The sequence below is a fragment of the Somniosus microcephalus genome, chromosome 21 (assembly GCF_052327205.1).
Source record: "Somniosus microcephalus isolate GS21.2 chromosome 21, FLI_Smic_1.0, whole genome shotgun sequence".
NCBI classification, from domain to species: domain Eukaryota; kingdom Metazoa; phylum Chordata; class Chondrichthyes; order Squaliformes; family Somniosidae; genus Somniosus; species Somniosus microcephalus.
Window position 1 is genome coordinate 28589155 of NC_141007.1, and position 27429 is coordinate 28616583.

At 41.3% G+C, this 27429-nt stretch overlaps 2 protein-coding genes across 8 annotated transcripts in view; one reads left to right on the top strand and one right to left on the bottom strand.

Annotated features, from left to right (window-relative positions):
• On the bottom strand, positions 1-27184 carry LOC147102667 (myosin-4-like). Its single transcript, XM_085963366.1, has 40 exons — positions 27131-27184; positions 26081-26293; positions 25830-25973; positions 24422-24578; positions 24304-24331; positions 24059-24170; positions 23848-23940; positions 23612-23675; positions 23411-23509; positions 22889-22992; positions 22422-22560; positions 20940-21058; positions 20697-20846; positions 20418-20588; positions 20010-20310; positions 19835-19905; positions 19562-19649; positions 19310-19427; positions 19075-19198; positions 18640-18776; positions 18243-18498; positions 17913-18155; positions 17642-17818; positions 17405-17550; positions 16932-17022; positions 16435-16824; positions 16199-16325; positions 15986-16104; positions 15485-15681; positions 15215-15398; positions 9193-9358; positions 8841-8965; positions 4801-5109; positions 4325-4528; positions 3934-4059; positions 3631-3801; positions 3381-3485; positions 3168-3263; positions 291-425; positions 1-125 (listed from the first exon to the last, which is right to left on the bottom strand). Exons 2-40 carry the CDS (start codon positions 26279-26281, stop codon positions 111-113), a joined length of 5802 nt encoding a protein of 1933 aa, XP_085819492.1. The 5' UTR covers positions 26282-26293; positions 27131-27184; the 3' UTR covers positions 1-110.
• Positions 1-27429, top strand: part of LOC147102664 (putative uncharacterized protein MYH16) — a 589631-nt gene that overhangs the window by 420054 nt on the left and 142148 nt on the right. The gene's annotated exons all lie outside the window — the stretch shown is intronic.

The window sequence follows — 27429 nt, forward strand, 5'->3', positions numbered from 1 at the left end:
CATTTTTCAGAGTTGCACTTTTATTTCTATGGACAGCACTACATTTGTAAAATGTTACAAAGAAATACACATTTTGTGGATTTCTTCTTTGGACCATTTCAGATTGTCATCTACTCTTCAGCGGACTAAAAGGTGAAAAGAAAATGCAAATGGTTAAATAATGAAATACTGCTTTTAAAATATTATTTATATTTTGATTAACAATGGAAATCTTTACCAATAATTTTAGTTATTGTAAGTGTATATTAAGCTGTATTATTCAATTTTAAAATCAATTGCATGTACTGTACCTTGATTTTTATGTCACGGCTTTTAGTTCTAAGTTTGTTGACTTGAGACTCTGCAACGTCAGCGCGTTCCTCAGCTTCCTCCAGTTCATGCTGCACCTTCCTGAACTTGGACAGGTGAGCATTGGCCTGCTCCTCCTAAAGAGAATACAGTACAAGAAATGATCAGATTGCAGGCAAGCACGTTGACCATAAGAGAATGTAAAGTGTAACTAGGAGTACTGTGATCCACACATTTTGAAGTTCATAGTCCAACTACTCACAAGATGCTTTTTATTCTTCGTGAGAAAAGATTGGATGGTGGACTAGTTTAGCACATTGTTCTTTAGCATCTGGGACCTAAGTTTGAATCCAACCTAGACTGGAAGAAGGTTTCTGCTCACTGATGGGGCATTGGGTGTTGCAGTAGACCCTGAAAATGGGCTACACTGTACATGGTTTACACCCGTAAAACAAATGCAATGTGGTCTAATTTCTGCCCCAAAATGTCTACTGGTGGGATGGGAGACAACATATATTGGTTAATGAAATGAGAAGGGAAATAGGTGAGACTTCAAAAATACCTTTATGGGAAAAAATGCTTGAGGACATCGCACAAGATGCTACCAGTGCTGCCCTGAAGAACAACAGGTCAGACCCCACTAGTTGCTAGAATTCTTTGAAAATGTAATGGATGAAGACTACCCAATGGATATAATTTATATTGATTTTCAGAAGGTATTTCAGGAACAATGTCTTTTAAAACAGCCAATTCCCATGGAAAATAACAAATTCACGAGGTAGATTAAAAATTTCCTTCGCAGTAGAAAGTGGAAGATGAAAATAAATGGAAAAGCTCTGTTACTTATGGTTGGAGTTCAGAACGCCATATTCTAAGGTCCCTTCTGGTTACAATAGTCCAGGACAAAGCAGCCCGGTTGATTGGCACCCCATCCACCACCTTAAACATTCACTCCCTCCACCACTGGCGTACCGTGGCTCCAGTGTGTACCATCTACAAGATACACTGCAGCAACTCGCCAAGGTTTCTTCGGCAGCACCTCCCAAACCTGCAACCTCTTCCACAAGGGCAGCAGCCACATGGGAACACCAGCACCTCCAAGTTCCCCTCCAAGTCACACACCATCCTGGCTTAGAAGTATATTGCCGATCCTTCATCGTCACTGGGTCAAAATCCTGGAACTCCCTACCTAACAGCACTGTGGGAGTACCTTCACCACACGGACTGCAGCGGTTCAAGAAGGCGGCTCACCACCACCTTCTTATGGGCAACTAGGGATTGGCAATAAATGCTGGCCTTGCCAGCGGCGCACAGATCCCATAAACGAATAAAAAAAAAGCTTTGTAATCAGATGATAAATACTGTATAAGGGCGATTAAAAGCAATCACAAAGATCTCGACCAATTAGTTACAATATAGAATGGCACATGGATTTTAATATAAAAAGGGTTAACATGAAAGGTGAAGAATTTCGAAGTGAATAATAATTCACTGAAATCTTCTGCTCAATTTAATGTTGTTAGGAAAAATGTATCTCAAAGCACTTGAGTATAATGAAGTTATTGTAATCTTATATAGATGGCAACCCCAAAATTATAATCTTAAGTGCAATTTTTATGGATTTTATTTTCAGAAAATATTGATGCATTTGAGAGTTTAGTTAAGAGTGAAAATAACAGCTGGAATTTTGCCAGTGTTCACGGGGCGGGTTTGGAGGTGGGACTGCCGGCAAGATCGCAAAGATTGACAGCGGGTCAGAAACCAGCTGTCAACCCGCCTTCAAACAATCTTCCCAAGTGTCGGGTCCTCGATTTGTGCAGGGACCCAACACCTAGCGGAGGGAAGAGGATTATAGCCACTTAACTGCTTGTTAACAGGTTGTTAACAGGCAATTAAGAGGCTTTTTGCAATTTTGACAAGTCTACTGTGGGCTTCCTGACATCTGGACACCACGCCAGGTAGGTGTCGTGGCGTGTTGTGGGTCTGCTGTAATGTTTCTGCATTGATGACAACTGCAGAAGTGGTGTGAAGGATCCAATGGTGCACTGGTGAGTTTCAGAGGTAAGAAAATGTTGGGAAATTCATTTTTAATGCATTTAGACTTCTCTGTAGGTAACAAGTTTTGGATTGTATGTGTAGTCCCAGTTCATTGGGAGAACCTCTCTCACCAGTGACAGATCGCTTCTGTAACCTCACCTGCAGCTGCCATCTGTTCTAGCCTAAGGAGGGAGTCACTGGAGAGCCTGGGTGCAAGAGCTCACCTTTGTACAGTGATTGTCAGTATTTGCAGCACCTCAATGCTGTCAAATGCTGAGAAATCAACTGTCAAAAAAATTGTGTGTGGCCTCTTTAAAAGAACTGGCAGGTGATGCGTCATCCAATGATGTCATCTGACACTGGCTTCCTCTTAATTGGCCGGCAAGCCCACAGGGCGGGCTTAACAAGGCCAATTGACGTAAAATTACATCTGTGCACCGGATGTCGTTCGGGACAGGACTGGAACCCGGAAGGCAGCTGACCCGCTCCCAAGTCGGCTCGAACCGAAAAATCGCGGCCAACGATTCTATACCTTAGTTCTGGGTTCTGAGCCTGTTATGATTAGGAGCTTACAAAACTGAATATGTTCTTATTGAAGAGGATAGGATACATAGATTGGTGAAAGGAGGTGGACTGATAAACTAAATGACCTTCTACGCTTTCTGTGTAAACAAATTGATGATGTTCCTGACTTTCTGTTAGTGTAGGTTGCGTGAGCATTTGATGGTATTTATACTGCAGAAAAAATCTCAAATATTTAAAATATAAATTTTAGTTTTATAAAATAATTTTCTTTAAATATATTTGAAGAATAAATGCAACTACTGTCCTCAGTTACTTACAACCTCCTCAGATTGTCTCTTGTAGGCTTTAACCTTCATCTGCAGCTTGTCAACTAAGTCCTGCAGTCTCAGCAAATTTTTTCTGTCTTCCTCTGACTGTAAATAAAGCAAAAGAGGCAACATTTATATTGATATTTTGTAAAAATAATGATTACCACTAGTTGCCACAGTGGTGTGCCACTCTAAATAACGAGTTTATAAACTGTACAATACCTGATAGCTCAGTTCCTTGACCCTTCTTTCATATTTGCGAACACCTTTGATGGCATCAGCGCCTCGTTTCTGCTCAACTTCCAGTTCATTTTCCAGCTCACGCACCTAAACCAGTCACCAAATGGTGTTAACTGTTTTGCAAGTTTCATATTGCCTTTTAAATTATTATGTGCTGTACTTTGTAGCTAAAGCCTCAATATATTCACAAGCTTCAGCATGCAGCATACAAGAACACAATCTTGATGCTTACCCTAGACTCCAGTTTCTGGAGCTGTTTCTTTCCTCCTTTCATTGCCAGTTGCTCAGCCTCATCCAGACGAAGCTGCAGGTCCTTCACCGTCTGCTCGAGGTTCTTCTTCATTCGTTCAAGGTGAGCACTGGTATCCTGTTCCTTCTTCAGCTCTTCAGCCATCATGGCAGCCTTATAACGGTGAGGTAATTGGGGAAATCATTATTCAGCTCAAGCTCGAAATAATCCCAACAAAGTAATTGAAGTGAGACAATCAGTATTTGTAATAATATGAATAAATAGTTAAAATAACTTCTGACTTACATCTGTGATAGCCTTCTTTGCTTTTTCTTCAGCATTTCTTGATTCCTGAATTGTTTCTTCCATTTCAGATTGGAGATGATTCAGGTCAGAATCCAGCTTCTTCTTGGTGTTGATGAGACTTGTATTCTGCAGGAAAAGTCAATTTGTAAGAACTTGTTTTGTATGATGCGTAAACTGCAAAAAAAGACTGCAGCCTCAATATTAACCCTCACAATGGGCAATTGGGAGCTGGTGTTTACGACCTCTGTTAATGAGGTCCTGCCGTTAAGTTCGGCAGAACCACCTTGTCCCCAGCCTTGCCGGATTCTTTGGCCGTTTTAGGCCTCAACCACATCCTTTCCGTATATAACGTGTCTATTTGGTTCAAATTGACATTAGTGTGTGGACAAACCTGAGTGTGCAGCAGCTGTACCCTCTCAGTGACATCAATAAGCTCCTGTTCAGCGATTTTGCGAGCTCTATCTGTCTGTTCCAGTGCTGCTCTCATTTCTTCAATCTCAGCCTGCTGCAGACCACTTCTGCGCTCAACCATGGCCAATTGCTCCTTCAAGTCTTCCTGGCTTCTGCAAGCATCGTCTAGGTGTAACTGGGTGTCCTATTTAGAAGGTAGAAATTTTTTGTAAGCAGATATCATAGTAAACTGTAATATTCATATATTAGCATAAATTAGAATAATAAGCTTTTTAGTGAAATCTTTAGCAGTTTGAATAATCTAAAACTGCTGACAAATTATAATTTCTGCACTTTTCTATTGTTAGGTCATAGGAAAATGCCATTACATTTATTTAATTGACAGATGATTGTACAATATTTAGAGCTAGATTAAAATTAACTGTAAATCCGAAACAAATGCACTATTGTACAGACCTTTAATTGACCCTGCAGATTTCTGAGATGTTTCTGAGCTTCTGAAGCCTGACGGTTAGCATGTCCCAACTGAATCTCCATTTCATTTAGATCGCCCTCCATTTTCTTTTTGATTCTTAAAGCATCATTTCTGCTCCTGATTTCTGAGTCCAAGGCACTTTGCATTGTATCTACAACTCTCTGGTGGTTCCTCTTCAGCTGTTCAATCTCCTCATCTTTCTCAGCAATTTTCCTGTCAACTTCAGATTTTACTTGGTTCAGTTCTAGCTGAATATGAAGGATCTTGCTCTCTTCGTGTTCCAGAGAGGCCTACAAAGGGCATCACACATATTTTTGAACATTTCACACATTATAGTCATAAAAGTTGCTTCCACTCGTTATGATACTGCTGTGCATTAAATTCATCTTTCTTTCCAGGCTATTATATTATGACATTACTTGATAAGCCACCATGTAAGTAACAACTCCAAAAATTCTTAGATTCTGCGCACAATGATCGCAGTGATTATCCTCTTGAACACCATCCAAAATTGGGCAGAACCAGGGCAGATAATAGTGGAAAAGGGGTTGAGAAGCTGTCCTGCTGAATCCCCATCTCAGTACATATAGAATGTCTCATCATGCTTCGCAGGAGCATTATGAAACAAAATTTGACATTCAGTCGCCTAAGAAGATATTAGGACAGGTGACCAAAAGCTTAGTCAAAGAGGTAGTTTTTAAGGAGCATCTTAAAGGATGAGAGAGAGGTAGAGAGGCTTTGGGAGGGAATTCCAGAGCTTGGGGCCCAGGGAGCTGAAGGCACCGCTGCCAATGGTGCAGCGATTTAAAATCAGGAATGCGCAAAAGGCTAGAATTGGAGGAGTGCAGAGATCTTGGAGGGTTGGAAGACTGGAGGACATTACAGAGATAAAGAGGGGTGAGGCCATGGAGGAATTTGAAAACAAGAATGAGAATTTTTAAATCGAGGTGTTGCTGGACTGGGAGCCAATGTAGGTGAGCGAGCACAGGGGTGATAGCTGAACGGGACATGTTGCGAGTTAGGATATGGGTAGCAGAGTTTTAGATGACTTCAAGTTTCTGGAGGGTGGAAGATGGGAGTCCAGCCAAGAGAGCGTTGGAATGGTCGTCTAGAGCTAACAAAGGCATGAATGTTTCAGCAGCAGATGAGCTGAGGCATGGGCGGAGACAGGTGATGTTACGAAGGTGGAAGTAGGCAGTTTTGGTGATAGCGCAAATATGTGTCTGGAACTCATCTCGGGGTCAAATAGGATGCCAAGGTTGCGATTGGTCAGTTTCTGCCTCAGACAATGACCAGGGGGAGCGATGGAATCGGTGGCTAAGGAATGGAGTTTGTTGCAAGGACCGAAGACAATGGGGGGAATTTTGCCAGCGCTCAAGGGGTGGGTTTGGAGGTGGGACTGTTGGCAAAACCTGAAAAAATGGGAGTGGGTCCCAAATCTGCTCCCAAACCACCTCCAAACGATCTTCCCGGGAGTCGGGTCCCTGATTTACGCTGGGACCCAACTCCTAATGGTGGGAAGATGATTACAGCCACTTAACTGCCTGTTAACAGGTAGTTAACAGGCAGTTAAGAGGCTTTTTACCATTTTGAGCCTTCTGCTGCGGAATTTCTGACATCAGGGAGCCCCGCCAGGGTAAGTGAGGCGAGCTGTGGGTCTACTCTAATGTTTGTGTATAGATGCTAGCTGCAGAATTGGTGTGAATGATCCAATGGGGCACTGGTGAGTATCAAAAGGTAAGGAAATGTTGTGAAACTCACTTTTATTGTGCTGAGATGTTTCTGCAGGTGACAAGCCTCACCTCAGTAGGAGAAGTGACAGATCGCTTCTGCAGCCTCTCCTGCAGCTGCCATCTGTTTTATCTCAGATATCTGGAGAGCCTGGCTGCAAGGGCTCACCTTTGGACAGTGATTGTCAGTGTTTGACAGCACCTCAATGCTGTCAAACACTGAAAAATCATCTGTCAAAAAAGGATGGTGCATGTCCCTTTAAGAAAACCGGCAGATGAAGCATCATCAACTGACGTCATCTGACACCAGCTTTCCCTTAATTGGCCAGCAAGCCTGTAGGGTGGGCTTAACCCGGCCAATCAGGGGAAAATAGCATCTCTGCGTCAGACATCGCTGGGGGCGGGACTGAAACCTGGAAACCAGCTGTCCCGCCTTGAACTCTGCATCGAAGGTAAGATTGTGCACAATGTCTTCGGTCTTCCCAATATTTAGTTGGAGGAAATTGCTGCACCTCCTGGACTGGATGTCGGACAAGCAGCGTGACAAATCAGAGACAGTAGAGGGTCCTGGAGTTATTATTTTGCTGCTCTTCCTCTACTTCCAGCCTTTGCCTATTACAATTTTTTGAAACAACAGCTTCACACTTTGGGAGGCTGCCCAGTTTCTCAATCTTACTCCTTTAAGAAGCTTCAGTGAATGAAATGCTGCAGCAGTTGATTTCCCTTCCGCTCAGAGCACACTAGCACTGAGGAGTGATAGAAGCCTTGGGGAGTCACCTTGAATATATAATTAACAGGGCCCAGGGAAATGGAAGAGATTCACAGTAGTGTCGGACCAGGAGACAGAAATTCCACCTCATCCCAATTCCGGTCAGAACCCCGACAATAAGGAAAATCCAGGCCATCATACAGAAATATGATGTTGAAGGCGAGGCCAGTAAGGTGATTTTCTTTTGAGGTCCTGATATAGAGTCAGTACTTGTGCAAAAATGCCAGCAACCAAGCAGTACCTGGTCATTCATCCCATTGTTGTTTTTACAATACTATTGGTGCAGAGTGGCTGCCACATTTGCGCACATAATAAGTTGTTGTACTCCAAAATTTCATTCATTGTGTAAATCACTTTGAGACATTTTCGTAATGTAAGGAGAAAATGTTTGAAGATTCAAACCCATCTACCTCTGCCACTTCAGGGTTGCAATCTAATGTTGACCTCCTAATGTGAATATGAAGAAAAAGAGTTGTAACTTTTGAGTTTTAAAAGCTTATCATTTTGAAGTGCAAAAATAGTAATCCATTTATTTGGCTCAAAGCTATACTAACCAGTCATAAATGACAATACAGGTACACTATCCTTTATCCGAAAACCTTGGAACCAGCTGTGTTTCGGTTTTCGGAATTTTTCGGATTTCAGAAGGTTTTCATCTCCATATCTGACAACAAACACTGTTGCTTAGCAACAGCTTGTAAACACTCGGGCCCTGCCTTGGAAGCGTCTCTGAAGCTGTTGCTGAGCTACAGAGACTCTTTCCACAGCCTGACTGTTTAAAAAAATGCTAGGGGAAGAAAAAAAACCTAACAAAACGGCTGCTGATTTCTGCCATTAGATCGAGGTTTCCGGCTCCCCCTGCTCCGTATCTGAATTCCTTGACTTAGCAGGGGTCTGGGGCTCGACTGCCGCCGCCAGTTGTGGGAAAGCCGGATATCGGCTGACTCCTACACTAAGCTGGCCCGCAAATCAGGTCGGGAGGGGAAGAAAAGACTATCGGACGGGCCGCTGTATTGTTGGGTTCACTCTCCCGGTACCTCCTTCACACTGCCCGGCTCGGCCTGCAATCTCCTACCCAGGAGGGAACTCTGTGACCCTCTGCCCTGCTCACAGGGAAAGGCAGAGTTACCGGACAACTCCTGTCATGTTTGGCGCCACTCGGGTCATGTCGTGCGCACGACTTACGCTCCACGAAAAAACTTTCGGTTTTTAGAGGTTTTCGGTTTTCGGAAGTGCGGATAAAGGATAGTCTACCTGTATATAAATCCAGTGGTTTATCTGTTATTCCAAGGTAAAGCAAACTATACTTAGGCAAGATCATCCATAAATTACTCTCTGTGGATACCATTTTAACCATTTAGTGTATTCCTTTGGAACTGATGCCTTTTAGATCTTTCAATCAATTTTTAAAGCTGTCCATTGCACTAGACTATTGTTGCAACTCTGTTACTCCATTTGACAAACACTATTGATCTAAATTTCGATTTCTAATGTGTACTGCTAAAATAATTATTCATTTTACCTCTGCCTCCTCCAGAGCCGATTGAATTTCACTCTTCTCCTGCTCAGCAGTCTTCTTTGCCTTTTCTAGCTCACGGAGGGCCTTGCTGCTTTCACCCAGATGCTCAGTCAGATCAGCGATCTCCTCTGGTTTACGAAAAAAATGGCAAATTATACCAATTTTAGTTGTGATAAAACTAAGATTACAAAAGAAATATAAAGGTGCAATTATACTATTGATGTGAGACTGATTCCTGGAGAGTATGAAGCGCAGTGGGCAAGAATGGGATTTTAACTCCAAGGTAAACACATTATCGATTTAATAATATCAACATTTTTACATATTTAAATGACAAGAAATGTTTAAGACTTACGCTGCAGATTCTTGTTCTCGCGTTTAAGAGTTTCAAGTTGCTCCAGAGACTCCTCATATGCATTCTTCATCTTGAAGATCTCAGTACTGAGACTGCGGGATTCCTTCTGAGCTGCTTCCAGTTCAGCCTGGCTTTCCTCAAATTTCTGTTTCCAGTCTGCCAGAATCTTTATTGTACAATTGCAAAAGTTACAAATGAAACATGAGGATGCAGTTATACCTCAATACCAATGTGAGATGATAGCTGGAGAGTATGGAATGCAGACTTCAACTTCAAGACTGGAATTACACTTTGAGCTGCAACTCATACTCATGCATACATGCTTAAATGGATGCACAAAGGTCTGCTTCCCAATGACTATATTTTGTTAGGTCAGAGCAGGGGACAGCATTTGCTTTCTTATATTAAAAAGATTGAGATAGAGGGTCAGCCACGATCATATTGAATGACGGAGCAGGCTCGGAGGGCTGAATGGCGTACTCCTGCTCCTATTTTTTTTATTCAGTACTGCATTTTAAAGTGCCTAGGAGATCCAGTGCACAGTCTGAGTACATTTTAAACTTGTTTTCACACATTGGAAGAGGAGTAGGCTATTCAGCCTCTGGAGCTTGTTCTGCCATTCCATTAGATCATGGCTGATCTGTACCTCAAAGCCATTTACCCGCCTTTTCTCCATATTCCTTGATAGCTTTACCGAACAAAAATCTATCGATCTCCGTACTGAAAATTTCAATTGATCCAGCATCCACAGCCTTTTGGGGAAGATAGAATTACACTCCATGCATTGTGAAACTTAAATGTTATTGGATAGGTTGCTGGAGGGGCCTCATACACTTGGGCCGCGATTTTGCAAATGGATGCGGCTTAGGAGCAGGTCAGCTGGTTTCCAGCTTCCAGTCCCGCCCCCAACTGCATCCGGCCCACAGACGTCATTTTACGTCGATTGACCTTGTTAAGCCTGCCCTGCGGGCTTGCCAGCCAATTATGAGGAAGCCAGTCAGATGGCGTCATTTGATGACGCGTCATCTGCCGGTTTTCTTAAAGGGACCGTGCACAATTTTTCTTTGACAGGTCATTTCTCAGTGTTTGACAGCATTGAGGTGCTGCAAACACTGACAGTCACTGTACAAAGGTTAGCTATTGCACCCAGGCTCTCCAGTGACTCCCTCCATAGGCTAGAACAGATAGCAGCTGCAGCTGAGGTTACAGGTGCAACCTGTCACTGGTGAGAGAGGTTTTCCCAATGAGGTGTGCCTAGACAGCCAATTCAAACCTTGTTACCTACAGAAAAGTGTAAATGCATTAAAAATGATTTCCCAACATTTTCTTACCTCTGAAACTCACCAGTGCACCATTGGATCCTTCACACCACTTCTGCAGCTCTCATCAATGCAGAAACATTACAGCAGGCTCACAACACGCCACACTTACCTGGCGTGGTGTCCGGACGTCGGGGAACCCGAGGCAGAAGCGGCAAAATTGAAAACATAGAAACATAGTAGGAGCAGGAGTAGGCCATTCGGCCCCTCGAGCCTGCTCCGCCATTCAATGAGATCATGGCTGATCATCCAAATTCAGTACCCTGTCCCTGCTTTCTCTCCATATCCCTTGATCCCTTTAGCCTTAAGAAATATATCTAACTCCTTCTTGAATATATTTAATGAATTGGCCTCTACTGCCTTCTGTGGTAGAGAATTCCACAGGTTCACCACTCTCTGGGTGAAGAAATTCCTCCTCATCTCTGTCGTAAATGGCTTACCCCTTATCCTTAGACTGTGACCCCTGGTTCTGGACTCCCCGACCATCGGGAACATCCTTCCTGCATCTAGTCTGTCTAGTCCTGTTAGAATTTTATAAGTTTCAATGAGATCCCCTCTCATTCTTCTAAACTCCAGCGAGTATAAGCCCAATCGACCCAATCTCTCCTCATACATCATTCCTGCCATCCCAGGTATCAGCCTGGTGAATCTTTGCTGCACTCCCTCCATGGCAAGAACATCCTTCCTCAGATAAGGCGACCAAAACTGCACACAATACTCAAGATGTGGTCTCACCAAGGCCCTGTACAACTGCAGCAAGACATCCTTGTTCCTGTACTCGAACCCTCTTGCTACGAAGGCCAACATACCATTTGCCTTCTTAACCGCCTGCTGCACCGGCATGCTTACCTTCAGTGACGAGTGCACAAGGACACCCAGGTCTCGTTGCACTTCCCCTTCTCCCAATCTATTGCCATTCTGATAATAATCTGCCTTCCTGTTTTTGACACCAAAGTGGATAACCTCGCATTTATCCATGTTATATTGCATCTGCCATGCTTCTGCCCAATCACCCAACCTGTCCAAATCATACTGGAGTTTCTCGGCATCCTCCTCATAGCACACACGCCCACCCAGCTTTGTGTCATCTGCAAACTTGGAGACATTACATCTAGTTCCCTCGTCTAGATCATTAATATATATTGTGAATAGCTGGGGTCCTAGGACTGATCCCTGCGGTACCGCACAAGTCACTGCCTGCCACTCAGAGAAAGACCCGTTTATTCCAACTCTTTGCTTTCTGTAGTGTATGTACTTTGCAGAAGGAACTATATTCTGCAGCCCCTGTATACTGCAGTACCAGTAGTGACCACCCCTGTATATAAGCCTGTGTAGTAACTTTGCATAGTTAGTTCCAGTTTGTCTCCAATCAGTAAAGACCTGTTATAACCAACTCCTGCAGTCCATGTCTCAATTACACATGGACATAATACTTTCTGTCTGCCAACCAGTTCTCTATCCAAGTCAATACCTTGCCCCCAATTCCATGTGCCTTAAATTTACATGCTAATCTCTTATGCGGGACCTTATCGAAAGCCTTCTGAAAGTCCAAATACACCACATCCACTGGTTCTCCCTTATCTATTTTACCAGTTACATCCTCAAAAAATTCCAGCAGATTAGTCAAGCACGATTTACCTTTTGTAAATCCATGTTGACTTTGTCCGATCCTGTCACTGTTTTCCAAGTGCTCTGCTATTACATCTTTTATAATGGACTCTAGCATTTTCCCCGTTTTCTCTCTACCACCTTTTTTGAATAGTGGGTAACATTAGCTACCCTCCAATCCATGGGTACTGTTCCAGAGTCTATCGAATTTTGGAAGATGACCAGCAATGCATCTACTATTTCTAGGGCCACTTCCTTAAGTACCCTAGAATGTAGATTATCAGGCCCTGGGGATTTATCGGCCTTCAATCCCATCAATTTCCCTAACACCATTTCCCTACAAATTCTGATTTCTTTCAGTTCCTCCCTCTCATTAGACCTTATGTTCCCCGACATCTCTGGGAGGTTATTTGTGTCCTCCTTTGTGAAGACAGAACCAAAGTATATATTTAATTGGTCAGCCATTTCTTTGTTCCCCATTATAAATTCCCCTGATTCTGACTGCAAGGGACCTACGCTTGACTTCACCAATCTTTTTCTCTTCACATATCTATAAAAGCTTTTAGTCAGTTTTTATGTTCCCTACAAGCTTACTCTCATACTCTACTTTCCCCCTCTTAATTAATCCCTTTGTCCTCCTTTGTTGAATCCTAAACTGCTCCCAATCCTCAGGTTTACTGCTTTTTCTGACCAATTTATATGTCCTCTCCTTGGATCTTATGCTATCCCTAATTTCCCTTGTTAGCCATGGTTGAGTCACCTTTTTTGTTTTATTTTCATGCCAAACTATGATGAACAAATTCTGTACTTCATCCATGCGATCTTTGAATGTTTGCCATTGCCTATCCACCGTCAACCCTTTAAGTGACATTCCCCAATCAATCCTACCCAACTCGCGCCTCATACCATCATAGTTTCCTTTATTTAAATTCAGGACCCTAGTCTCTGAGTCAACTACTTCACTCTCCATCATAATGAAGAATTCTATCATATTATGATCGCTCCAACCCAAGGGGCCTCGCACAACAAGATTGCTAATTAATCCTTTCTCATTACATAATACCCAGTCTAAGATGGCCTGATCTCTAGTTGGTTCCTCGACATATTGGTCCAGGAAACCATCCCGTATACACTCCAGGAATTCCTCCTCCACAGTATTGTTACTAATTTGGTTAGCCCAATCTATATATAAATTAAAGTCACCCATGATGACTGCTGTGCCCTTATTGCACGCTTCTCTGATTTCCCTTTTAATGCCATCCCCAACCTCCGCATTACTGTTTGGGGGTCTATATACCACTCCCACTAACATTTTCTGCCCCTTGGTATTTCTCAGTTCTACCCATATGGATTCCACATCATCAGAGCTAATATCATTTGTTACAATTGTGTTAATCCCCTCTTTAACCAGCAATGCTACCCCACCTCCTTTTCCTTTTTGCCTATCTTTCCTGAATATTGAATACCCCTGGATGTTGAGTTCCCAGCCTTGGTCACCCTCGAGCCATGTTTCCGTAATCCCAATCATATCATATTTGTTTACCTCTATTTTTGCAGCTAATTCATCCACCTTATTACGAATGCTCCTCGCATTAAGACACAAAGCCTTCAGGCTTGTTTTTTTAACGCTCTTAGATCTTTTAGAATTATTATTTACTGTGGCCATGTTTGATTTAAACCCTTGATTTCTCTGACTGCCACCTTTGTTTTTCTCCTTCCTGTCTTTTGCTTCTATCCTTGTTTCCCTTTCCTCTGTCTCCCTGCACAGGTTCCCAACCCCCTGCCATTTTAGTTTAAACCATCCCCCAGAGCACTAGCAAACACTCTCCCTAGGATATCAGTCCCGGCCCTGCCCAGGTGCAAACCTTCCGGTTTGTACTGGTCCCACCTCCCCCAGAACCGGTTCCAATGTCCCAGGAATTTGAATCCCTCCCCCTTGCACCATTCTTCTAGCCATGCATTCATCTGAAATATCCTTCTATTTCTACTCTGACTAGCATGTGGCACTGGTAGCAATCCTGAGATTACTACCTTTGAGGTCCTATTTTTTAATTTACCTCCTAACTCCCAATATTCAGCTTTTAGGACCTCATCCCATTTTTTACCTATATCGTTGGTACCTATGTGCACCACAACAACTGGCTGTTCACCCTCCCCTTCCAAAATGTTCTGCAGCCGCTCTGAGACATCCTTGACCCTTGCACCAGGGAGGCAACACACCATCCTGGAATCTCGTTTGCGGCCACAGAAATGCCTACCTATTCCCCTTACAATAGAATCCCCTATTACTATAGCTCTACCCCTCTTTTTCCTCCTGTCCTGTGCAGCAGAACCACACCTGGTGCCAGGAAGTTGGCTACTGCTGCCTTCCCCTGATAAGCCATCCCCCTCAACAATATCCAAAGCAGTATATCTGTTTGAGAGTGGGATGACCACAGGGGACTCCTGCACTACCTGCCTGCGCCTACTACTCTGCCTGGTGGTCACCAATTCCCTTTCTGCCTATGCAACCTTTACCAGCGGTGTGACCAACTGATTAAACGTGCTATCCACAACGTCCTCAGCATCGAGAATGCTCCATTATGTATCCATTCGCAACTCCAGTGCTGCAATGCGGTCTGCCAGTAGCTGCAGCTGGATACACTTCTTGCACACATGGTCGTCAGGGACACAGGAAGTGTCCCTGATTTCCCACATAGCGCAAAAGAGCCTGTTAACAAGTATCAAGTACCTGTTAACTGGCAGGTAAGTGGCTATAATTCTCTTCCTGCCGCTAGGTGTCGGGTCCATGCACAATCGGGGACTCGACACTTGTGAAGATTGATTGGAGGCGGGTTGACAGCGGGTTTCCTACCTGCTGTCAATTTTTGCGATTTTGACAGCAGTCCCACCTCCAATCCCGCACTTTGAGGACTGGCAAAATTCTGGCCTAGGTGTTAGTCCATTCAAGAATCAGGTCTAATCCTAATACAGAGTTACACTGCCACTCTTGTACCTATCCACAGCTGAAATTACTTAATATCAATCTGAAATTGGTATTGGAACTGTCCTTAGAATGACAGAGAAAGGGAAACAATGACACAACATACTCTTACCTTGTCAAAGTTCCTCTGTTTCTTGTCAAGAGCTGCTGCTGCTGAATTTGCCCTCTCCACATCTATCATAAGATCCTCCACTTCATTTTGCAATCTCTGTTTTGTCTTTTCCAATGAAGCACATTTGGAGTTCACAGCCTCAATGTGCTCTTCTGCATCCTGCAGACGCTGAGCAAGTTTTTTCCTGAAAATTACAAAAACAAAGATGTAATAACATCATCTCACAGAACATGTTGTATGAAGCCAAATTCTCATTTTATTATCACATACTTGGCCTCCTCCAGTTCCTCTGTACGCTGGATTGCATCAGTTTCATATTTTGTTCTCCATTGAGCAACTTCGCTGTTGGCCTTGGACATGCCACGCTGGAGCTCAGCTTTTGCCTCCTGTTCCTCTTCATATTGCTCACGGAGCAAATCACAGTCGTGGCGGGCGGATTGCAGAGCATGTGCCAAGGCACTTTTAGCCTGAAATAATTACCAAGTTAGATGATGAAATACCAGTTAATATTGCTGATTATTAGCGCGTTACTGAACCGTGATACTTTGCTTATGGTCACGATGATTAGAGATAACTCCACTTCCAAAGCTAACATCTTAAGTCAATCACTAGACAACCATGTCACAAAATGCAATATTTTATATTGTTGCAATTTGAAGAAATTAAATTGTTGCAAAAGCAAATTCTCAAACACGTGGAAATTATATTACATTATTGTAAAGGTTTTCTTCTAAAACTAATATGGATGATTTACTTAAATTATTCTGCTACCTTTGTTTCTTCCTCCAGCTGCCTCTTGAGCTCCTCAACCTGTTGAGTATATGCTTGTTTACCTCTTGTCAGCTGAGATACCAAGGCTTCCTTCTCCTCTACCTGGCGATTCAGTTCACCTGCAAATCAGAAGAGGTTGCAAGCAAAAAAGTTGCAAAATAACATAGTATTTTCTGGCATTGAACAATAAATAGTTAAGGAACTGATAGGTACCATTTTCCGTTCCAAGTCGTGCTTTATGAGTTGATAAATCGTTGATCAAACGTTGATGCTCATCGTGTTTGGCCTTCAGTTCGCTGACCTGGTCCTCAAACGACCGGGCCACCTTCTCAAGGTTCGCCTGAAACCAAAATGCCCAACTCTCAAAAGATGTGAAACCAAATGGACAACAATTATTAACTAAAGATAATATATGAAGGAGTAGGCTTTAGCAACTTTCTGAAAAGTACCTTGGCTTTAGATACAGATTCCATATTACTAGCAAGGTCATCAATTTCCATCTTCAGCTCACTCTTTTCCTTCTCCAGTTTCTGTTTCACACGTTGCAGGTTGTCGATTTGTTCCCCAAGTTCTGCTACACTATCAGCCTGCTTCTTACGAAGAGCAGCGGCCGTGGCTTCATGCTGTAGGGTAGATTCTTCCAGATCACGACGCATTTTCTGAAATTCTGCTTCACGTTTTTTGTTCATTTCAATATGTGCTGCAGTTGCACCGCCGGCTTCTTCTAGTCGCTCACTGATCTCTTCAAGTTCCCGAGCAAGATCAGATCTCTGTTTCTCAGTCTTAGCACGAGAGGCACGCTCAGCTTCAATTTCTTCTTCAAGTTCTTCAATACGAGCCTTAAAATCAATTTGCGTTGATTATGATCTTAAAACAAGTAACATCAGTTCATGCATATAACATTTACAAAAGGAGAGTCGATAATTTCATGAGACCTATACATCACCTGTAATTCTTTAATCTTTTTCTGCAGTTGGGTTGCCAAAATCTGCTCATCTTCAACTTTGCTTTGAAGCTGGCTGATTTCGAATTCCTTCCTTTAATAACGAGTGAAAAATTAAGTTCAACCACTCAATTAATGAATTTGTGTATGATTATTGAACTCACACAAGAAATCTGGTTATTTTCACTGACATGCTGCTGAAGCAATAAATTATGTGATAGCTGGGGGATATTTAAAAAGCAACCTTAATTCTCAAGTTAACACCATATTTTGCTCTCTATGAGGAGAACTCTTGTTTAAACCATAACACCAGCCCAGGTACACTAGGTCAATTACATGGTCAGGTCAATGAAAATCCTCTGACTGAAGTGTCAATATCTGCAATAACAATATGCCGATCAACAGGACAGGTCGGTTAAGAATTCAAGCAAAGGGATTTGAAATAAAGATCACTTTCTTATCATTTAAGTACTGACTTTTTTAGCTTCTCATCCAATTGCTGCTTATCATTCTCCAAATCCATTGTGACTTCTTGTGACAGCTTCAAGTCACCTTCAAGCTTCCTCTTGGAGCGTTCAAGATCCATGCGAAGTTTCTTCTCCTGCTCTAGAGAACCTTCGAGCTTTTAAGGAACATTTTTTTTTAATTAGGATTTGCTTCAAACAATGACAAACAAAAACAACAACAACCTAGTTGTCTTTAAGAACACTTACATCATCAACTTGTTGTTCCAACTTAGTCTTTGTTTTGGTTAGAGTGTTGACTTTGTCTTCCTCAGCCTGGAGGTCATCCAAAGTCTGCTGATGGGCCTCTTGGAGGGCTTTCTTTTCCTTTGTTACTTTAGCGATGTTTTCATCGAGAATAGCCATCTCTTCAGTGAGGTTTTTCACCTATGTTCACCAAAAACAAAACATATAGAAGAATGGAAGTGTATGAAAATCCTTTCATGAGCTGTACATCTACTTAAAAATCACCTATTTATACCTTGTTCTCGGTGGCATGTTTTTCTTTTTCAACTTTGGCTAATGTGAGCTCTAAGTCATCAATATCTTTCTTCAGTTCTGAACACTCATCCTCCAGTTTTCTCTTCTTAGCTGTGAGTTCTGCATTTATCTCCTCTTCATCTTCCAATCTTTCATTAGCTTCCTTCACTTTAGCCTCCAGTTGAATTTTATTTTTAATCAGTCCCTCACATCTTTCTTCCGCATCTGCCAGAGTTTCACCTTCCTGCAGAAAAATGATATAACAAACTATATCAGGCTACAGTTTTTATAAGTTGTATACAGAATATATTAAGACTGTGAACGTTGTTACCGATTGGACTTGGAGTAGGAGATCATTCTTCTCCTGTATAAGAGCCACCATTTTCTCTTCTAATTCCTTCCTTCGTTTTTCAGATTTGGCAAGTGCCTCCTTAGTTTTCTCAAACTCAACTTTCATATTCGCCATTTCCTTTTCAGTTTCAGCACTCTTCAGAAGAGGTTTGATCTTGAAATACAGTTGCATCCATGGCCAGTGCTTGACATTTGTGAATGAACGGATGTTGTACTGTAGAGTGTACAGTGCTTCCCTAAAGGATATAGTTGGACAGGGGAACACAGTTCATAACAATCCTTCTTTAGCTTTTGTGTAAGAGTAAAATGATTTTTTTTAATAAAATATTTTTTACTGCCATATATATTTTTGAATGTTCATATGTGATGATATTTACCTCCTTTCCATCATTTTTTGAAATTCAACCCTCATTAGGAATCCACGGCAAATAGCCTGAGTGCGGGTAATGAGTTGTGCCAACTTTTCATCTCTCATCTCTTCAAGTGTACCCAAGAGACCAGCCTTGAAGAACACCTTAAATAAATAAACAATATCCAAAATAAGCTAGAACTAGTTACTGGATTGGTATTCCTAATGTACACTGGAGACTGGCAAATCATTTTGCCTGCCATTTCCACTTTTTGCCATTGTGTTGTCCCTGTCCTATATAGTTGTGTGTGTGGTAGCGGTAGGAGAGAAGGGGGGGTGGCTGCAGGGAGAGGGGTAATGATTCTCAAACTAAATTCAAAACAGGGCTTCGCTTGGGGGACATTGTTTAGTTTCATCAGTCTATTATTTCACACTGATAAAGTTAAGTTTGAAGTATATTTACCTTAGTGTGTCCAAATTTGTACTGGGTATGATCTACATCAATGGATCCCAACAGTTTCTCAGAGGCCTTCTTGCTATCAATGAATTGACCTTTGGGAATGGCACTTGCATTAAGAATCCTGTATCTGTTGTATTAAAGATTTCAGCACATTAGTTTTTTTCCCCCTATTTCAACCACAAATACTCAGCATTTTGATAGAACAGAAAACTGAAATGTAGAGTTTGAGATTCATTACCTTTGCTTGAAGTCACCATAGATGATTCTGCTTGGGAATCCTTTTCTGCAGATTCTAATGCCTTCAAGCACACCATTGCACCTCAGCTGGTGTATGACAAGGTGGTTATCCATAACACCTGATGAATTTAACGTAACCATTAAAACATAATAGTTGATCTTTTTCATGGCCTTCTGTCAGTTCAAAACAGATGTCATGAAAACATAATACTATTTTACAAAATATAATGTCTAGAAAGGGAATCACACTTGCCTGGTGTCTTTGTCTCATTGGGGATTATACAACGCACAAAATGTGGATGCGTAGTTCTCAGGTTAGCCATCAGCTTGCCTAAGTTTTCCTGTGAGGTGCACAAGAAAGTGATATTGATCTCCCGCTTTTTCCCATGTTATTTGTAACAATAATACAAGAATGTTCTACTTATTAATCATATTTGACACACTTCAATCAAATGTTTTGCTAGCCCTCTCAAATTTATTAAAAATTAGTCCACTATAGATTGATAAATGTAGGAGGAAATCATACCCTAAACAGAGCAGACACTGTCTGGAAGGAAGAGCCCTTCTTTTTGCCACCTTTCTTGCTCGCGGCTTCAGCTACAAAAGAGCAACAAATTTGTTTGTTCTAAAATGATTAGGAAAGGGAAGAATACAATGTTAACAAAAAGGAATATTAACATTTGAGTGTAATAGAGTTTTACCTTCAGCGGTTAGAACATAGAGATGACCCAAAAGTTTTACTGATGATTTCTGAAATAGTCCAATTACACTTTCATTCAGGGGGTCCTTGTTCTTATCCAGCCAGCCAGTAACGTTGTAGTCCACAGTGCCAGCATAATGGACCAGTGAGAAGTGAGCTTCAGCCTTTCCTTTAGCAGGCTTGGGTTTCTGGAAGTTGTTTGACTTTCCAAGATGCTGGTCATACAGTTTATTCTTGAAAGTAGTGTCTGAGGCCTTGGGGAACATGCACTCCTCTTCCAGGATTGAGAAGATACCCATGGGCTGTGGTAATAACAATGGTTTTTGACATTGAGACATTGCAATTAATAAAATGATGCTGATATAAATCTATTTCAGCTCTTATTAATGGCATACATGATATTACTTACCTTTTCAATGAGTTCAATGCAAGCAGCCAGATCCATACCAAAGTCAATGAATGTCCATTCAATTCCTTCCTTCTTGTACTCCTCTTGTTCCAGAACAAACATGTGGTGGTTGAAGAACTGCTGCAGTTTCTCATTAGTGAAGTTGATACATAACTGTTCCAAGCTGTTGTACTGAATATAGAGAGCAATTTAAAGTGTTAATTATTCATTGTATTGCCTTTTCAGTGCTGTTAATTTTAAGTTATTTATTTTGGTGATATTTATGTTTCTGATTCTTACATCAAAAATTTCGAATCCAGCGATATCCAGCACACCAATGAAATACTGTCTGGCCTGTTTTGTGTCCAATTGCTGATTGATACGGATAACCATCCACGAGAACATTTTCTCAAAAATTGATTTGGCAAGGGCACCAACTGAGTTGTGGACCTGAATGAATTCAATATATAGTTTAACCAAAAGCATCAGCCTAAATTAAATATTTGAAATGTTTACACACGTTATTTTACTTGGAAACTGTACCTGCTGAACAGTCTGCCCTTTGGTCACAAATTCATTGCCAACCTTTACTCGTGGAAAGCATAAAGCCTTTAGCAAATCTGCAGAGTTGAGGCCGGTCAGGTAAGCAACCTTGTCGGCATCTAACAAAAAATATAGTGCAATTGAGTATATTTGTGTATAGCATCTCATTTTGTATTTGGGATATTGTTGTGCAATAAGCATTGAGGAAATAAGGTTTTCTTTAATTAAGATGCCTTACATATATGTTGACCTTTAGATCAACACCCATGCATTTTCAATACAATATTTAGGACAATAATGCTGTACAGATGGCAGCATGGCAAAAGCAGAATTTTGTTCCTCCATCAAATAGTGAAAGTGTGTCACATTTTTTTATGAGACATTAAATGGACAGGGTAAAATAAAGAGAGAACTTGCATTTAAACAATAGTGTATCATATCCACAGGATGTCACAAACAATTTACAACCAAAGGGTTACTTTTGAAATGCAGCCATCGTTGTTACAACCCTGCAAGATATCTGTGCTCCTCCAATTCTGGCCTCTTGAGCATCCCGGATTTTAATCCCTCCACCATTGGCAGCCATGCCTTCAGCTGCCAAGGTCCTAAGCTCTGGAATTCCCTCCCTAAACTTCTCCTCCTCTCTACCTCTCTTTCCTCCTTTTAAGATGCTCTTTAAAACCTACCTCTTTGACCATGCTTTTGGTCGTCTGTCCTAATATCTCCTTATGTGGCTTGGTGTCAAATTTAATTTGATAACACTCCTCTGAAGCTCCTTTGGACATTTTACGTTATGTTTCTTGTTATGCAGAGTAAACATGACTTAAAAATTGGCTTCAGTTAGGTGTATCTTGAAAAGGATTGTTTCTGTCGTTTGTAAGGTGTCAGCTAAATTATGAGCTGTCCTGAATCATCCATATATTCCAATGGAACTTGGTGGTTTCTTTTCTTGATGCCGAAGCATGTATGTAGAAACCAATTAGGTCAATGGCCGTGGACAACAGCTAAACGTATTGGGAGAAACCCCAAGCCATAGTAGTCCGCTTTCATGTAACATGATCGCTCTCTCTGACATATATATATAGATATATAAATGATGGTGTGAAATCGCAGGGTAGAAACACCAAAGAGAGGTCTCAAAGCCTTCAGCTTACAGAAATAGTTGATTTGCTGGCCAACAGTGCTCAGCATGAGGTAAACTGGTTAAAGGGACAGTGGTCTCTATCTCTGCAATATAATTGGTCTAAGAGACCACAATACTACGCCACAAACATACAGAGACTAGACTAATACAGGAGATGCAGGCAATGCCTTTCAAATTTAATAATACTTCCACAAATGATATAGTTCCAATATATCACAATATGACTTAAATACAGTTTAGACTTTAAATTGAAATAAACTATGCATTTGATTGAAATATTATTTTGAATATATAAATGTTAGTAAATACTGCTGAAGTGAGACGTATGAAACTGTTACCTTCTGTGCCATCGGGCTCAGCCTGCTCTTCACGCTGTTTTTGCTTGAATTTCATGTTACCAAAGTGCATTACTGCACCAGTGAGTTTGTAAATGCCCCATTTCTCATCAATGTGGAAACCCAGGATATCGATAGCACTCTTAAATCCAAACAATAGACTTAGAAAAAACATTGATATACTGAAACAGTATTATCTACTTAGTTGTTGATACTTTTGAAATTCACTTTAAAACGTCTTCATGCCAGGTATTCTACCTCAAAAAATCTAAATTTCTTACTACACTGCTAGTATCACCTTTCTTAATTATTATCCTTATTTATTTATATTCCATATCATCTTTGTTCTAGACATGTGCGTTTTTATAGCAAAATGGATTATTGGTTATGGTTGCCTAAATATTTACATGCCTTACAATGCACAAGTTGGGATAAGAAAATAAAAATAAAGATGTACAGCTGATACTCACATCAGTCGCCATCAATTCTTCCGTATCGTCAATACTCTGGACACTAATCTCACCCTGGCTGACGAAATGATAATCATAGGGGTTGGTGGTAATGAGACAAGATTCTGAGGAAAACAAAATAAATGTTTTGTCTAAAAACTTGTGATTAACCAAATGAAAGGTAGCGTAAGTATCACCCAATTTTACAATTAGATTTCCCCTCTTCCATTCAGCCAACTTGTCAAATTCAGTTTTTATTCAACATTGGTCTGGTAGTCGCTATACTGAGATACCACTGAAAGCATTATAGACAGGAGATACATTCATGCAAAGCAAATCAGATAAGTTGAAAGAAAAGTATGAAAACAACATCATATGAAATTATAATAGGTGACACTAGGATCTTATTTCTATCGATCTATTTATAAGCTGAGATAAAGGTATATTGCAAACATTAACATATAATATGTTAGAACTGATCCTTCCCATGTTAGCAGAGAACAAAAAATGAAGGTAGCAACATTCCAAAACTTCCGTCCTTACCAACAATTTCTGGTTTAAAGTTGGTCATCATCTGGTAGAAAATGTGGTAACTCCTTTCAGCTTTTAGCTGGAATGTTACTCTGGATTTTTCCAGTAGATCTGGGGGGATATGTACACATACAAATGTAGATTTACTGAAGAACTAGTCTACATATCAACAAATTGATTTACGCCAATATTTACAAATCAAGTTCAACTTACAGGTTTCAATATCGGCAGAAGCCAGTTTCCCCGTGGCACCGAAGTGAATTCTGATGAATTTACCCTTGAAATGTAAAGGTTATTCAAGTCAGAGATTTGAAACACGATTTCACAACGCGCGCACAATATAATTGTGTTATTGAAACATCTTGATTGATACACTGGATTGTTAATCAATATCGTGCACACCATGTGGTGTAATAGATCCAACTGTAGGAAATGTTCATGAAACTTACAAAGCGAGATGAGTTGTCATTTCTCACTGTCTTGGCATTACCAAAGGCTTCCAGCAACGGGTTAGCCTGGATGATTTGATCCTCCAGAGACCCCTGCAAAAATACTTTTGATTACCAAGAGGTGGAGCATTTACAGCTAAAGAACATGAATTACAGCTAAACAACAAGAAGTTGCCACATTTTATTGTATCAGTTTTGTCTTAACCTGTACCTTCCCAGCTTGTTGAGCCTCCTTCTTCTTAGCTTCAGCACCGGCTGCAACTGATGCGAAGTACTGGATGACACGTTTCGTGTTCACAGTCTTTCCAGCACCAGATTCTCCGCTGGATGGAGTGGGAGCAGAAAATGAAGAAAACTTAGCGCACTCAGAAAGTATTTAAAAAGACGAGAGTCAATTAGAATTCTATCAGATAACTACCAACATCTAGGAGAATATATTAAACCAGCAACACTTACGTGATCAAGATAGACTGGTTTTCACGATCTGTGAAAAAGACAAACACAAATTTGTTCCATGATTCTGCGAGAATCAAAAATAATTCCGCGCTGAATAGCAAACAACTTACATACTTACCAGTTGACATGGCCTGATAAGCATTGTCAGAGATGGAGAAGATGTGGGGAGGCGCCTCTTGACGTTTCTTTCCTCTGTAACCAGTTACTACCTCGGGATCGTACACTGGCAACCACTTGTAGGGGTTCACGGTGACACAGAACAACCCAGAGTAAGTCTAAAGTGAGAGAAAATGTGTGTTATAATTAAGAACCTTTCATTTATTCAATTATCGTTTTCATTTTGCAATTGAAAGAGGTGCAGGAACAGATAGACCTGGAGGTTCATATGGACAAATCTTTGAAGGTGGCATGACATGTTGATAAGGTTGTTACAAAGCGTATGGGATCCTCCTTGCCTTTATAAATAGAGGCATAGCGTACAAAAGCAAGGAAGTTATGCTAAATCTTTATAAATCACTGGTTAGGCCTCAGCTGGAGTGTTGCATCAAATTCTGGCCACCACACTTTAGGGAGGATGTCAGGACTTTGCAGAGGGTGCAGAGGAGATTTACTAGAATGATACCAGGGATTGCTTTGGAGAGGGTGCAGAGGAGATTTACCAGGATGTTACCTGGGCTGGAGCGCTTCAGCTATGAAGAAAGACTGGACAGGCTGGGGTTGTTTTCCTTGGAGCAGAGAAGGCTGAGGGGGGGACCTGATTGAGGTGTACAAAATTATGAGGGGCATAGATAGGGTAGATAGAAAGGAACTTTTCCCCTTAGTAGAGGGGTCAATAACAAGGGGGCATAATTTCAAGGTAAGGGGCAGGAGGTTTAGAGGGGATTTGAGGAAAAACTTTTTCACCCAGAGGGTGGTTGGAATCTGGAACTCACTGCCTGAAAGGGTGGTAGAGGCAGGAACCATCACAACATTCAAGAAGCATTTGGATGAGGACTTGAAATACCATAGCATACAAGGCTACGGACTAAATGCTGGAAAATGGGATTAGATTAGACAGGGCTTGATGGCCGGCGCGGACACGATGGGCCGAAGGGCCTCTTTCTGTGCTGTATGACTCTATGACTATGACTAAACCTGGATTGTTCTCCTTAGAGCAGATAATGTTAAGGGGAGAATCAATAGAAGTATTCAAAATTACGAAGTGTTTTGATAGAGTAGATAAGGAGAAATTGTTTCTATCGGCAGGAGGGTCCATAACCAGAAGATAGGTAATTCGCAAAAGAACCAGAGGGGAGATGAAGATTCTTTATGCACGGGGAGTTGTTAGGATCTGTACTACACTGCCTGAAAGGGTGATGGAATCATATTCAGTTGCAACTTTAAAAACAGAATTGCATACTGGAAAAGGAAAATGTTGCAGGTCAATGGAGAAAGAACGGGGAGAGTGGGACTATCTGGGTAGCTCTTTCAAAGAATGGCCTCCTTCTGCGCTGTATGAGTCTATGCTCTGAAGTTACTGTACTTACGTAGATCATCCAGGCTGCGTAACGCTCTTTGAGATTATACAGCACAGTTGCTTCATTCAGGTGGGTCATCATGGCCATGTCCTCAATTTTATCGAATTTTGGAGGGTTCATTGGGAAGACTTGGTCCTCTTTAACAGTTACGGTCTGAAAAGTAATCAACAGTCCTATCATGTTATTTAAAGAAATGTGGCTTTCGTGAAGGCAACAAGGCTTTTCAAAATGATTTATTTATTTTTAAATTTCCAACTAACACTCTTGTCCAATGTCTCCACCGTGGCTTTTCCACCCTCCTTGCTCTTGACTGTACCTTTAACGTACAATTCTTTACCGCACGAGACATAGCAGGCGGTTTTAGCATCGAATGGTCGGTTTTGATCTTCCAGTCTTTCCTTATCAGTCTTCCGCAAATACGATGCCGCCTTTCCAAACACTGCCATTTCCGCATCCCCCATAGCTTCGGTTTACTGTTGAAACGTATGTGCATATTTATAAACGCTACAAATCCAATCCAAACCAACATCAACAGGCGCTAAACTGTCTGACCGAAATTAAAATCTCCTGGTATACTTTGCATTCTGCCGCTTCCCATAGTTCAGTGATATGTGCACTCTCTAGTTTGAATTGTGACACAAACCAAAACGGTCTCAGATTGGCACCCTGTGCTGAGTTACTCCTTGTGGTGTGAAAGCAGGGCCCTAATCTCGCGCTCAGCACTTTATCCCGGAGTTCCTGCTCCTAATAGCTACTTTCCAATACGCAACCAGTTTGATGTTTCAAGGGTCGCCAGGGCAATAGTGTGACACATCTATCAGTTCTGTAAAATATGTTTGTTCAATCTGATTGATTTATGCATGTCATATATTAGTCAAACCTGGCATCCTCTCCAATATTTAAACTAGCTAAATTCTGTTAAGAGTTCTATCTGTGCACATATTTTATCAACCCGGGAATACATGACTTTCTTACTCAATTTGCTCTCCCGGAAAGCTTTTTGTGATTGGACATTGTCACTGAAATATGACAGTTATTTTCTTTCCCACCAGCTGCCTTTATTGCAGCAACGGATGGATTCAACGGGTGATTCCTCCCCCCTCCCCCACCGATGTGTTTTCTGCTATTAACATGAAATATTAATATTAATGCTATATATTTGCAAAAATGCATATCAATGCATTATTCAATAAAATTTGTGTGAGTAACCCAAATTGGTATTAACTGTTAACCCTACTGAAGTGGAGGCGTCACTCCCCTGGACAGTTCTAAAATAATAGTTTGAACTTTGTGGTATTGTGGGCGCGTACCTTGATGATCTCTACGCCAAAAGAAAAACGGCTTCCGCAGCAGCAGCACTGGAAAATAAATATAAGTAAAACATTAGCCTGATACCAATTTTTTAAAAAGAATGATTCCTAAACCACTGAAATTGCTGTACACTTTCATTTTTCAACTTGCGGGAATAAGTTACGATCTTTGCATCAGAAAGTACTACACTTTACACTAATATCACGTCAAACGTTTCACAAATGTTAAGACCCGTGAATAATGCATTAACAGCATGACTATTAAAAGCTCAAAATACTGGCGACCGGATCTTTGTTAA

Excerpts from the sequence above, each read along its gene's own strand:
- LOC147102667 (XM_085963366.1), bottom strand. The coding sequence starts at position 26,281 with ATGGGGGATGCGGAAATGGCAGTGTTTGGAAAGGCGGCATCGTATTTG. Across the intron at positions 24,579-25,829 it reads ACGCAGCCTGGATGATCTAC|ACTTACTCTGGGTTGTTCTG; the intron begins GTAAGTACAGTA and ends CTCTCACTTTAG. Across the intron at positions 18,777-19,074 it reads ACAAATTTGGACACACTAAG|GTGTTCTTCAAGGCTGGTCT; the intron begins GTAAATATACTT and ends TATTTATTTAAG.